This window comes from Panthera leo, chromosome D3 (genome assembly GCF_018350215.1).
Source record: "Panthera leo isolate Ple1 chromosome D3, P.leo_Ple1_pat1.1, whole genome shotgun sequence".
NCBI classification, from domain to species: Eukaryota; Metazoa; Chordata; class Mammalia; order Carnivora; family Felidae; genus Panthera; species Panthera leo.
In genome coordinates, this window is record NC_056690.1 from 23,692,209 (window position 1) to 23,704,289 (window position 12,081).

At 52.0% G+C, this 12,081-nt stretch overlaps 1 protein-coding gene across 4 annotated transcripts in view; it reads right to left on the reverse strand.

Moving 5' to 3' along the window:
- Positions 1-3,516: 3,516 nt before the first annotated feature.
- Positions 3,517-12,081, reverse strand: part of ZNRF3 (zinc and ring finger 3) — a 153,150-nt gene continuing 144,585 nt past the window's right edge. For all 4 annotated transcript variants that reach the window (XM_042911489.1, XM_042911490.1, XM_042911492.1 and 1 more), the window contains 5 exons: positions 10,759-10,869; positions 9,605-9,772; positions 7,617-7,719; positions 5,099-6,865; positions 3,517-3,710 (listed from right to left, as the gene is read on the reverse strand). In XM_042911489.1, coding sequence (XP_042767423.1) covers positions 3,670-3,710; positions 5,099-6,865; positions 7,617-7,719; positions 9,605-9,772; positions 10,759-10,869 — 2,190 coding nt within the window. In that variant the 3' untranslated portion in view covers positions 3,517-3,669. The remainder of the gene's footprint in view (positions 3,711-5,098; positions 6,866-7,616; positions 7,720-9,604; positions 9,773-10,758; positions 10,870-12,081) is intronic.

Genomic DNA, 12,081 nt, shown 5'->3' on the forward strand with positions numbered 1-12,081 from the left:
ACATAATCCCACACCCTCTCTATCAGATGCTCTCTCATGACACCATCACCCCTGTGCCCAACAACCTGAACTCTATGGTAACAGGACAGGAAATCACACAGGTGCTCACGTGAACAAGTTGAAGTTAAAGGCCCTGCTTCATGTAAACTTCTTCTTGGTGGAATCTGTAGGCCTTTACCCAATAGAGCAATGACAACATGTAACACGTACTTGATAAAATTGTATTTTTTTTTTTTACAGTCATTTGTACAATTTGTTACAAAACCATAGAAGACTACAACTTGTTTTAAATCATTTTTGGTCGGCAAATATGTAAAATCTGTGTGCAATTATCATGTATTTACAGGGCCTCATGTTAGTCATTTTCAATGATTATGCCAACAATGTCACACTCTCCACATAAGACATGGCTTAAGATAAATATATTAGTAAATAAATATTCTGAGAACATATTTCCATAAATGAAATGTGCTGCTATACACATACAGAATATACATAAGTTGTTTTCTAGCCTTTAAAACATTTTAAAAAATGGTAATGTTGGAGAAGGAGCCCTTAGACCATTTTATTACAAAATCTTTACAGCAAAGTCTTTACAAAATATCTTTTAAGTGCTATGGGAGAAGGTAAAAAAAATTTTTTTTTAAAAATAGTGTCTTGTTAGACCAACACAATAGAGTTTATATAAAGAATAGAAAAAGGTCTGTTTAAAAAATAATACTCTTGATTAGTAATTATTTTTTAGACCTCATTTAAAAAGCATTAGTCATGCATGAGCTTTGAGTAGAAACTAGCAGCACGTAAGGGAGGAGGGTCTGAGCGGTGGGACAGCAGATTGGGCTTTATAAAATGGCTTGGGTTCAACAGAGGCGGGAGAGACTGAGTCAGAGCCAGCATATTGAGGCTGTGTCCTATCACAAAGAGGTACCTTGTTGATCAGAAGACCATTTTTAACTGGTTCCAACACTCTTCAGTTTACATGTCTGTCTGTCCCATACCCAGGGCTGGGCCAGGGGACTTCGGCTTGGGGGGGGGAGGGGGGCGGTTCTCAATGGAAAATGTGATGCTCCCAGTTTCCAAGGCTATATGACCCCAGCACACCACTGAGAGGCCACCGACAAAGGTACTTGTCATTATTATTGGAGTCTTATAACTTCGAAGAAGACATTCCTTTCCATTTGAATGCCTAGGCAATATACTTGGGTTACCACTACATTCTGGTGACCTCCTTGTCTGGTGGGCCAACACAAATTTAAGACAATGGCTGATACTTAAAGTTTTAACATTTCATTTTCCTGTTTCTACCACCCTGTAAACTATAGCAATTAAATGTTTCTTTTTGCCATCTGTAATTATTATTGCTCTTTCAAATGAAAATCAGACACATTTATGTTAATAAGCCCCGTTGAAGCCACATTATCTACTCATCTATTTATTGCTTAAGGCTGTTGAGGAGTAGTTTTCCAAGCAGGGCTAAAGAAAGCCTCTTTGGGGCTACGGTTTCAAAGAGTATGCACTCAAAGGCATTAAAAACAAAACAAAAAACAAAACCACAAACAACAAGAAAATCTCAACAATGAGAAGCTGGTTTTTGCAACCCATGTTAGAAGCCATGCCCCCCATCCTTCCCCTAAAACCACGTAATGCAAGCTGTTGTCCCCAGCAGCTGCTACTCCTGGCCGGAGAAATAAAGGCGGCCGGGATCACATGTCAACAGCTTAGGCGCTTCCCACACCCTCGCCAACAGGTGTGCTGGGCATCAGCCCGGGGTGGGGGGGAGCAGCCCCCAAGGGACTGTACCTCAGGGACTGGAGGACACATCTCACCATGGTGAGTTCCTAAATGGCAAATGGCTCCATCAGTTGATGTTGGAATTTCTGTCAAAATCTGGCTACAAGTAGGTAAATGTCCTCATCACAGGCTGGGTTAAAAAAAAAAAAAAAAAAAAAAAAAGAAAAGCAAAAAGGCTTGGGATACAGTGAGACTCTCAGTCAAAACATTCTCATCTGGACTTTGGGCTGACTTCCCCTGAGCCTTACATTACCGATGATGGCAACCCAGGGTGGTCTCTATTTCCCCACTAGGAGGGCAGCGGGGGGGTGGGGGTGGGGGGGCTAGGCTGTGAGGTTCCTATTCCGCAAATGAGCATTTCAGATGACAAATGAATCAAAGTGACCAGAGGAGTTAGTGAACACAAGGGCTAATGTGATTAGTTTCTTCTAAAAAAAACTTTCTTAAGAACAGGAAGTACATTGATTGGACAAAAAGGATGACAATCCCTGATCTGAAATAGCTTTAAATAGATTCTCCCTTTTAAAAGTGGAAACATCTTAAAGAAAAAAAAAAATGGTTTGGGTTTTAAAACTCTCCCTTCCTCTTAAAAACAAGAATAGCAAAAGGCTGGAAAAAGATACAAAGGCCTACCCTTTGGGTCTAAACTATCTGATAGTCTCTTTCTCGGTCTCCTGGAGAATCAATACATAATAGTGCATTAGGTAGAAAGGATAGTAGACATTTGCAGGTGAGATGAGCAATTTCAGCCGTGAGGCAATGGGCTGAAAGACCCTGAAGCGAGCTTCCAGAGGGAAATGGGATGGGAAACGTATCATTCAAACGGAGCTCGGTGCTGACCCCGTGGGATCCCCAGGAAGGCAGCCCAAGGATGCTGGCTGTGCACCCCCTGCAGGCACGCTCCAGCGCCCTCCGTCCCTTCTCCGGGACACTCTCTGCTCCCTAGACACCAAGGCCGCAAAACTACATTCCTCCCGGGTGTTTGTCCCCACACACACACCCCTTCGAACCATTTCTGCAGCCAGTAGCAGGAAGCCCAAGTTCAGGACTGTGAACTCTGTCCTTTTACCTAAGACGCTGACCCAAAGGGACAGACTTAGAGGACACTGGGCTGAATTGTCCCTGTCACCCTGGGGCTTTGTGTAGCAATGGCTTGTCCCAGCTCCTCAGTGCTGCAGACCTTCCGCCCTGTTCCTAGCTGTTTCCATCAGCTGCCTAAAGGTGTGGGCTGGAGAGGCATGGCTTCTGAGAAGACCCGAAACTTTGCACGTTGGGATTTGCCACAAGAAAGAAAGAGGCAGCATTGCATTGTTCCTCAGAGTCTGTACCCATATCAACTAGCTTTACTTCAAGTTTCTGGTTCATTTTCTAAGGCAGGTGTAGCCCTGAGCTTTTCAAAGGCCTGAGCCCCCTCCGGGGAGACAACAGTATCTACACATGATGTGGTTCAATTAATGCAGCAGTGATTTTTTTTTTTTTTTCAGCAAAAGTTGGTGGTTAGGGTTCTTTAAAATATATATTTAAATAACTTTACATTTACATATAATATCTTAAAAAAAAAACAAAGCAGAGAACTCAATCCCACACACCTCAGAACCCCAAGCACACACACTTTACAAAACAGAATACCATGTTATCAAAAGAGGCAAAAGACTCAGAGAATTTTGTCTGTTGGTTTGTTAATGGGGGGTGGGGATGGGGGCGGTTTGCCACAGGTGGCTCACATTTTGGGTTGAGAAGGAGGGCTCTCTTTATTACCACTTTTGTGTGTTTGTCAAAGCTAAAAAAAATCTTTTTTTTTTCTTTTTTTTTCTTTCCTGAAGGAAGTCAGAGCTTGGAGTCTCCATATAGTCCCCATTTCCAGAATTCCTTCTGAGCTCAGGCTCCCGTGCCACCGTCTGCTGGGCGAGATCTCTGTCCTGGGAGAGAGAGAGAAAAATCAGAGGACAGAACAGGCACTGGAGGCCCTGGGCACAACACACAGGGACCAGGCAAGGGACTTGGGTGCCCGTGCCAGCGTGTGACAGGTTCTCAGGAAGGGACAGCTCCCAACACCAGACAGGCCGTGTTATACAGCAAAGGGCCGAAACAGAGCTCCTTTGCTGAGAGCTCCTCATGCTGTTGGGGGCACAGGTGCCTCCTAGACAGTCAGTCTCCCTCATCTGGAGGTGCAGAGACTTCTGGAAGTCGTTAGGTAGCATGAAAACACCACATTCGGCACTGTTGCAGGCACCGGGAAGAGTGGAGAAGACCCCCCTCCTGGAAGCTTACAGACCTCAGAACCAAGTAACCTCAGACTGTGATGGCCTGGGAAGTGAGCAGAGGGTGTGAGAGTGACCTTGGAGGAGGCTGAGGATGTGATTCCAGCTGAGATCTGGAGAAGCAGCAGACAAGTTTGGAGGCTGGGATGAACTTGGCTGGCTGGGGCAATAGACAGAGGCCACAGAAGGCTTGAGTAGCCAGGTGGTGAGTGAAGCAGGAGGTGGTCAGAGGGGTGGGCAGGGGGCAGATCAGACAGAATGGGGTGAGGAGTTCACATTTTTTTAATTTAAAGGTAGTGGCGAGGTACTGAAGGGTTTTCCGGTGTAAAGACATATATTTTAAAAAAGACCACTGTGGTTCCCATGCAGAACAGAAGGCAAGACCAGCAGGAGACCAGTCAGGAGGCCACTGCCTTGACCGTGGGGAGAGGAAACGGGCCTGCCTGAGATGGCAGGTGCGGGCTGCAGAAGAGATTAGGGATACACTTTGGAAGTGGAACCTGTCCTGTTGTGTTGCAGTATTACTCAAAGGTGCCAGACTGTTTATTAGGGACACAAGACGTTTGGGTACTCTAGAGCAATTTGATGAGGTCTGCTGAGTTGAATGAAAATTCTGGACTTGGATTCTGCATTTTTCTGGGAATTTGATTTTCTGGACAGAGGCAAAACACAAGCCCACGTGGTCCTTGCAGACAGGCTAAGAAGCCCAGGACACTGGAGTGTGGACGGTGGGGTGGGCTCAGGGACAGTGCCAGGCTTTCAGCCTGAGCACTGGGTGGGGAGCAGGGGAGAAGTGGGGCAGGGCATGCAGAGGGAGGCATTTGGGAGCGCTGCAGTGGACATGACAGGGTGGGATGCTTGTGAGGGTTAGGGAAGAAGGCCTAATGGGTCTGGAACGCAGAGCAAGGGTTGGGGTGGAAATAACACCTGGAAGTCATCAGGTGCAGATGGTGTTTTTAAAGTCAAGGGCACGAAGGAAGTCGCTTAGAAAACAACCTGGAGAAAGAGGACCCCGACTCTGGCCTCCTGTCCTCTCCTATTCTCACCTGCAGCCTCAGTGGCTGTGGCGCTGGACTCCTGAGTGTCCTGGGGGGTACCGGGGAAGCTGGCCCTGGTGGCCTCTGCACCCTCCAGAGGGCAGCCGGGCGAGAGCGGTGCCCTGGCCTGGCAGCAGAGAACCGGCTCTTCTTCCTGGGCTGCTCCCAGGCTTCTGTGGGGCCGCAGGGCATCCGGGCCCAGGGTCCCACCCCAGGGGCTGAGGCCACGGGTCCCTTGGCAGTCTGAGGTCAGGCCTAAGTCACAGTCCACATCCTCCGGAATGATGGGGATGCGCTGGCTCAGGTCCCGGGCCCCTGGGTGGCAGCTGGGCGGGGCCTCCTGGGCGAGCGTGTACTGCACGCTCACGGAGCAGTCCTCAGTGTAGCAGCCGCTGCCCCCTCCGCCACCATGGGCCACCTGCTTCTCTTCATAGAAGCAGCAGGGCAGGCCCTCATATTTCACCCCATCTGTCCTGGCCAAATGGTCTGGGTGAAGACCGTACAGGCCCTGGGAGCTTCCCGGCTGTGACTCCCCACCCGTGGGGCCACAGGCCTCACAGGGCGGGAGACCCAGGAACAGCGTGCTGCCCCCGGCCACTCCTGCACTGGGCTCCAGCGTGGCGGGCTGGGGCTCGCAGCAGCAGGCACACGACAGCCCCTCGCGGCCCCCCTTCCAGGTCCTCCTGAGATCCGGGGCAGCCCCGGGAGAAGGCTCGAGCCCCACTTCTGAGGTAGAGCTGGCGGGCCCCCTGTGCTCCAGGGAGGAGTTGCTGCTGTAGTTCATCTCCAGGCTACAGGTGGACAGCTGGTCCCCCGAGGGAGAGGCAGGGCCGGGCCAAGGCTCTCCCCGCCCCGCACCTTGACCGTGGGCTGCCGGGAGCTCCTCTGGAGGCGGGGAGCCCTCAAGGCACACGACAGGCCCCCGGCCTGAGCCACCGGAACCCCCCACGTCGCCGGTGCGACAGGGGCTCCGGCTGCGGTAGATGAAGGGGTCATAGTCGCTGCTGAGGGAGCTGCGGAAGGTCGAGCAGCTCCCGTACACGCCCTGGTTGCTGACCTCGGTGCAGTCCACCACGGAGTCGCTGGAGGAGCAGTGGCACTGGCCGGAGCTGCTGCTGCTGCTGCTGCTGTCGCTGCCCGGGCAGTCGGCCAGGTAGCCGCTGCACACCGAGCGGTGGCCGTGGTAGCAGCTGAAGCTGGACGTGCTGCCGCTCTCCAGGTGGGAGGGCGGGGCCATGTGCACCACGGTGGGGAACAGCAGGCCGCCGCCACCGCCGCCACCGCCACTCGGGGGGAAGGCGCGGGTCGGGCCCCTGGGAGAGAGGCCCGGGGGAGCCTGGCCCTCCTGCTCTGGGTAGCTGAGGCCCTGGAAGTAGTAGTGTTGGTACATGGTCTCATACTGGGAGAAGCAAGCTGCCTTGGAGAAGCTGCGGCCGCTGAACTTGGGCCTACGGAAGGGGTGAGCTGGTGAGTAGGCCTGGTGCTCCAGGCTGCAGCGGTGAGGGGCCAGGGTGTGGTCCAGGTGCAGGGGCGGGTAGCCGCGGATGTAGGTGGGGGTCTGTGGGGAATAGAGGCTCTGCTCCCCGTGCCGGTCCACAGTCAGCAGCGTGACGGGGTTCCCGTGGGAGTCCATGCTTGTCCTGGTAGGGTAGGCCGGGATGGCATTGGTCCTGTGCACGCGGCCGGGGTAGTGCACCGGCAGGATCACCCTCTGCTGCCGGCTGCGCGCAAGGTTGCTGGTCTCCACACACACAGTGCTCGGGTTTCCCTTTTGTTCTGGGGAGAGGTGAGGAAACAAGGTCAGCAGGGGTGAGCACATGGGGCCAGAGGGGTAAACAAGGGCAGAGGCTGAAGCAGGAGGCCCGGTCATGTGCCAATGCGCCCCCTCTCATGCCAATGCCCCCTTCTGGGCCATCAGCAAACCCAGCCACGCTGGCTGGGGCCAGCCCACTTCTCTGTTTGAAGGGTGGTCTCGCCGGTAAGGGCCTACCTCCCGCCTCCCCTCGGTCCTGCCTAACAAAGACACCATGGGGGTTTGCAGACAGCAGCAAAGGTACCAAGATGAAAGGCACTTTCTCTCTTGGAGAAACAGCTCCCTGGAGTCCACCCGGCATTCCGTGCCCCTCATCCGATACCACAGTGATGCAGGAGCAACACTGTGACCCTGCCATCTCACATTCATCTCCTGTGGCCCGGGAACAACCCCCCAGTTCTGGCCATGGGAGCATCATCACTGTCATTTCTGGGAAAGACATTGTGGGCCTAAGGCCTGGAGAGGCCAGATGCCTTGCTCAAGGTCAGGAGGCTGGTTCAGGTGAAGAGACCAAAACGGGAACTCGGGGCAATTCTTCATGGCAGGCTCTCCTAAGGGTTTGGAGGGCTGGTGAACTCTGAAACCCAAGGTCCCCACACTTCCAGGTCCAGAAGGCAGTGCTCGCTCACCAGTCTGCAGCATGTGTCACACTCTTGCTAGGCACTTGGTAGGGACAGTGACTCTTCAGCAACAGTGGAGGCAGGTGACAATTACCTATGATGTTATGCCGACAGTGGGGGCAGGTGTGGTGCTGCAGCAGCCACGGGTCCACGCACTTCCGGTGAAAGCGGTGAGTACAGGGGATAACCCGCAGCTCCTGGGGAGGGAGAGAGGACACACGGCCTGAAGGCAGGGCACAGGCAGAGGGCTAAATGCTTCTTCCTGAGAAGTCCAGCATGGGCCAGGGAGCCCTGTTCACTGTGCCAGTGCCAGAGGCTTCTTCCTCACCCATCCCCCCATCTCTAGCTACAGGTAGACTCATTTCCCTGGAGTCAGCACCCATGTCTGTGTTCTAGGGAGAAGCCCCAACCACGGTCCTCACTGTTAAGGAAGGAAGCGCACAGAAGCAGGCAACTTTCTCGTTGCCCGAGGAAGGCACTCATGTTCATGCTGCCCAAAAGGGGAGACCAAAGCCAAGAGCTTCTGCAGCCTGGGGTCTGGAGAGTGGGCTAGGTTACCCACTTCCCCCCCACCCCCCACCAAGACCTTTGCATCTCTGGGATGGTGGCTCCCTCCGGGTGCTCCAACTGGGTATGAGTAGAAAAGAAGATGCCCAGGACTTGTAATTGACAGGAGGAGCCACCAAGGGCAATGCTCTCCTGTCCTCTCCTTTGCTGGACCCTGGATACTCACCCGAGGGTACATGGTTTCTAACAAAGCAGCCTATGTGGAGAGGAGGTGATGAGGTTTTCTGAGGCAGAACCACCTCTGGAATTCCTGAGCCAAAGCACCCTCCAAATTTGCTAATGTGACTTTGTTTTTCCATTCCCTGACCGGCTCAACACAATAATATTCAAGCTAATACCTAATGTTGTACCTGACCTTGGCAAGAGTTCTACCTGCATTTTCTCACGTAACCTTTGTGATCACCTTGACGGCATGTCCGTCTCAGGCTCATGTCTCGAGCACAGTACAGAGAATGAAGTCACTTGTTTGAGATCACAAAGCTAGAACCTGCCCTGGGTCAGGATTAGAACGCAGGCAGTCTGCACCTAAAGACCATTCAAGGCCCTCTTAATCTCAAGGCCTCTGTGAAAACTGCTTTTTTTCATCCAATAGCCTATCTGGGAGCAGAACGCTTTCATTAAAGGGGCATCAAATGTCTGCAACCGATTCTGAAGTGGTTTGCTTCCCCATCCCCCAAATGTGTGTGTTTGTGTGTCTCTGTCTGGAGAGAGATTAGGCGAACACGGCACAGTGTTAACAAAGGGTTATTCGAGGTGAATGATGCACCATTCACTGAAGGACTCCTGCAGCTTTCCTGAAAGTCTGACATTTTCAGGATAAAAAGCTAGAAGAAAAAAGGTAGCCATCACATCTCTTGTCTCCTGAGTAAAAACACCCAGTGTTCCACGGGGCTTTGCAGGAGAGGTTTGCTTTAAGTCATGCCTCAGTTTCCAGAAGAGCAATTCTAAAATTAAGTCAGTACATGTAGGGGGCGCCTGGGGGGCTCAGGCGGTTAACTGTCTGGCTCTTGATTTCAGCTCAGGTCACGATCTCGCAGTTTGAGATGGAGCCTCGTGTGGGGCTCCATGCTGGCAGTGCAGAGCCCGCTTGGGATTCTCTCTCTCCCTCTCTCTCTCTCTGCCTCTTCTCTGCTCTTGTGCGCTCACTCTCTCTCAAAAAAATAATAATAATAATAGGAAAAAAATTAAAAAATAAAATTATGTCAATACGTGTAAATGTTCTTAACACCAGACATCGTCTGGCCTCGCATATATTTCCGATCAACTTCTGAAATCATGTGGGTGGAAGCTGGGCCCTCTAGCAAGAGAGTGTCTGCGTTGTGACCACCCTCCTCCAGGGGTGAAGAGCGGTTAGACTGTCTCGGGCCACCTCCTCGAGACCTAGGCGTTTAAACCCTTCTGCCCCTACAAGGCTGTGGGAAAAGGACACGGGGCTCTGTCCTTCCAGGTCCCGTGCACCTCTACTGACCTGTCCACCCCATCCCCACCCAGGACGGGCCCTGCCTCTGCCATTACCTCTCCGTCGATGTACTTCTCCAGGCAGATGGCGCAGTCGGACGTGGAGCTGCTGCTGAGCGTGTCCAGGGCCCCGCAGCTGCCCTCCCGGCGCCCCTTGCTCTTGGAGTTGAACTTTCTGGTTTCCATCTTCTCCAGAGCCTGTACGGCCAGCCTGTTCATGGAATTCTGTGCAGCAGAATGTGGTCTGTGTTAGGGTTCGGGACGGATTTACGGTGGTAGTCGCCCCGAGGGCCATGGCATCTAACACATGGGGACGGGTATAACGCTAGTCCTTTATTAGACCAGATCAGCACAGGCTTTTGAGAAAGCACTAAAAATTCAGACTGCTGCGGCACAGATTTTCCAGACCCCTGAGGGTCAACGACTTGAACGCAGGCTTCACCCAAGTGGCAGTATCAGCAGAGGTATATGCTTCAATTGGTTGGCCAACTCTGCAAGACCCTGAGTTATTGACCTCCTCTATACCCAGGGTTCCTCCTCTTTACACTGAAGAAAGTTCTGAGGGCAAATGAGACAATGCACGTGGGTGGTCGCCAAACCCACCCACTTCTAGCCACCCAACTTTGTGAGAAGTCGGTGATCCTCTTGACAGATTGCCTGCCAATGTCCACCGTCTCTCTCCTGAGATGTCACGGTACATGTGGGACAGTCTAGATTCTCGTTTACCCTCTCCATCAAATTTTGCCCCTGAATCCTGCCTTCCTATGAGCACAGTGATGTGCTAGCTGGGGCACAAAGATGGCTACTTTGTTTATCGAGAATCGTCTAGAGAGAGCTTGGAAGATGCAGATCCAGATTCAGCAGGTCTGGGGTGTGGCCTGAGAGTCTGCATTTCTACCAAGCTCCCCGGTGATGCGGACACTGCTGGTCCCCAGATCACAGCTGAGGAGCAGGCTCCAGGGCTCCGTATTAACCTTTAGACGTTTCTTGAGACAACTCCCAGCTGGAAGCGTTCCCAAGGCTCGGCCTTTATAGTTCTGGCCCTTTGGGAACAGAGAAGACATAGGGTGATAAGCTTTGCTCTTGCTTTTCTCTATCTTTATGGCTCGTAGGCCCCTGGGAACCGGCTGCACAGCTCAGACCCCCACCCTCGTTTTCACGAGTGACAGGGCGGCGGGGATCTGCGCTCACCGGCTGCTCGGACGTATTACCTGACTGCGCCGCTGCTTCAGCTTGATTTTGACAAGGAGGATGAGGCAGACCAAGGAGACCACGACGAAGAACGCCAAGAAAATCCCCATGTCGAAGTACTCGGTGGGTTGCTGGAACAGAACACAAGACACGATGAGTCACGCGGGTCTCTTCGGCCTGGGGATCGGCACAAGGCCCGTGTCAGCGCTGGTCGGAATAAGGATGGGGCTGACTCGGGTGCATTTCCCCTCGTTCGCAGGAGACACCCAGGGTGTGTGCGGGCTAAGCTGCACACACGGGGTGATCGCCAGGCCCAGGCGGTCCCCCACGGTGTGGCTAGGGGGAGGCCTGCAGCAGTCTCGGCCAGGCCTCCTCACAGCCGAGAGAACTCCCATCGTAAAGCTTCGCTCCCTGTGGAGTAGCACGAAGTTCGCTGTAACCGGCAGGAGAGGCCCAGCCAAATAAACACGAATATCATATTTATGGGACAAAGGAGTGAGTGTCATGTTTTGAGGGAACAGTGATTACTAACCATATAATTAATGGTTTACAACAACTCAGAAAATTGTATGCTGCTTCCGCAAATATCAGCTTCCACTACAATGAGTCACATTTACCCAAGTGCTCTTTTCTCCTTTAAAAAGAAGCCGGCAAAGGCAGTTCTTTTGCAAATTCCCTCGACTCTTGAGTTCTTATCTTTTCCTCAGGGCACAGTGCCTCTTCAAGCCTTGAAGCCACCTCACCCAGGACACGCATTTAGCTAAGAGGAATAGGGTTTTACTAACTGAATGCCAGGGGTATCTAGATAGTTTGTGCATGTACAAGAACCCTCCTATATGTGAATATTCCAATATTTGTGATAAGGAAACAAACCCTATATGAGGCACCTGTCCCAGGTTGCTAGAATCTTCAGTGTGAGGTTTGGGCAAAAGATACCAGTGAAGGGTTACTGGCCAGCAGTGGCCCTTTGACACTCAAGTGAAGCCTAAATGCTATTCGTCGACCACCTACAAGTTGTGAACTTCAATCCCACTTGAAAGCTAGGTGTTCCAGACTCCAATATAAGGGGTTTTTGGGGCACCTGGGTGGCTCAGTCAGTTGAGCGCTTGACTCTTGACATCGGCTCAGGTCATGATCTCAAGTCGTGAGACTGAGCCCTGCGTCGGGTTCCACACTGAGCATGGAGCCTGTTTGGGATTCTCCCTCTCCCTCTCCCTCTCCCTCTCTCCCTGCCCTTCCCCCATGCACGCATGCATTCTCTTTTTCTCTCTCACCAAATAAATAAATAAATAAACAAACTAAAAAAAAAAAAAAAGTAAGTTAGGGGTTTTTTCAACAATGCA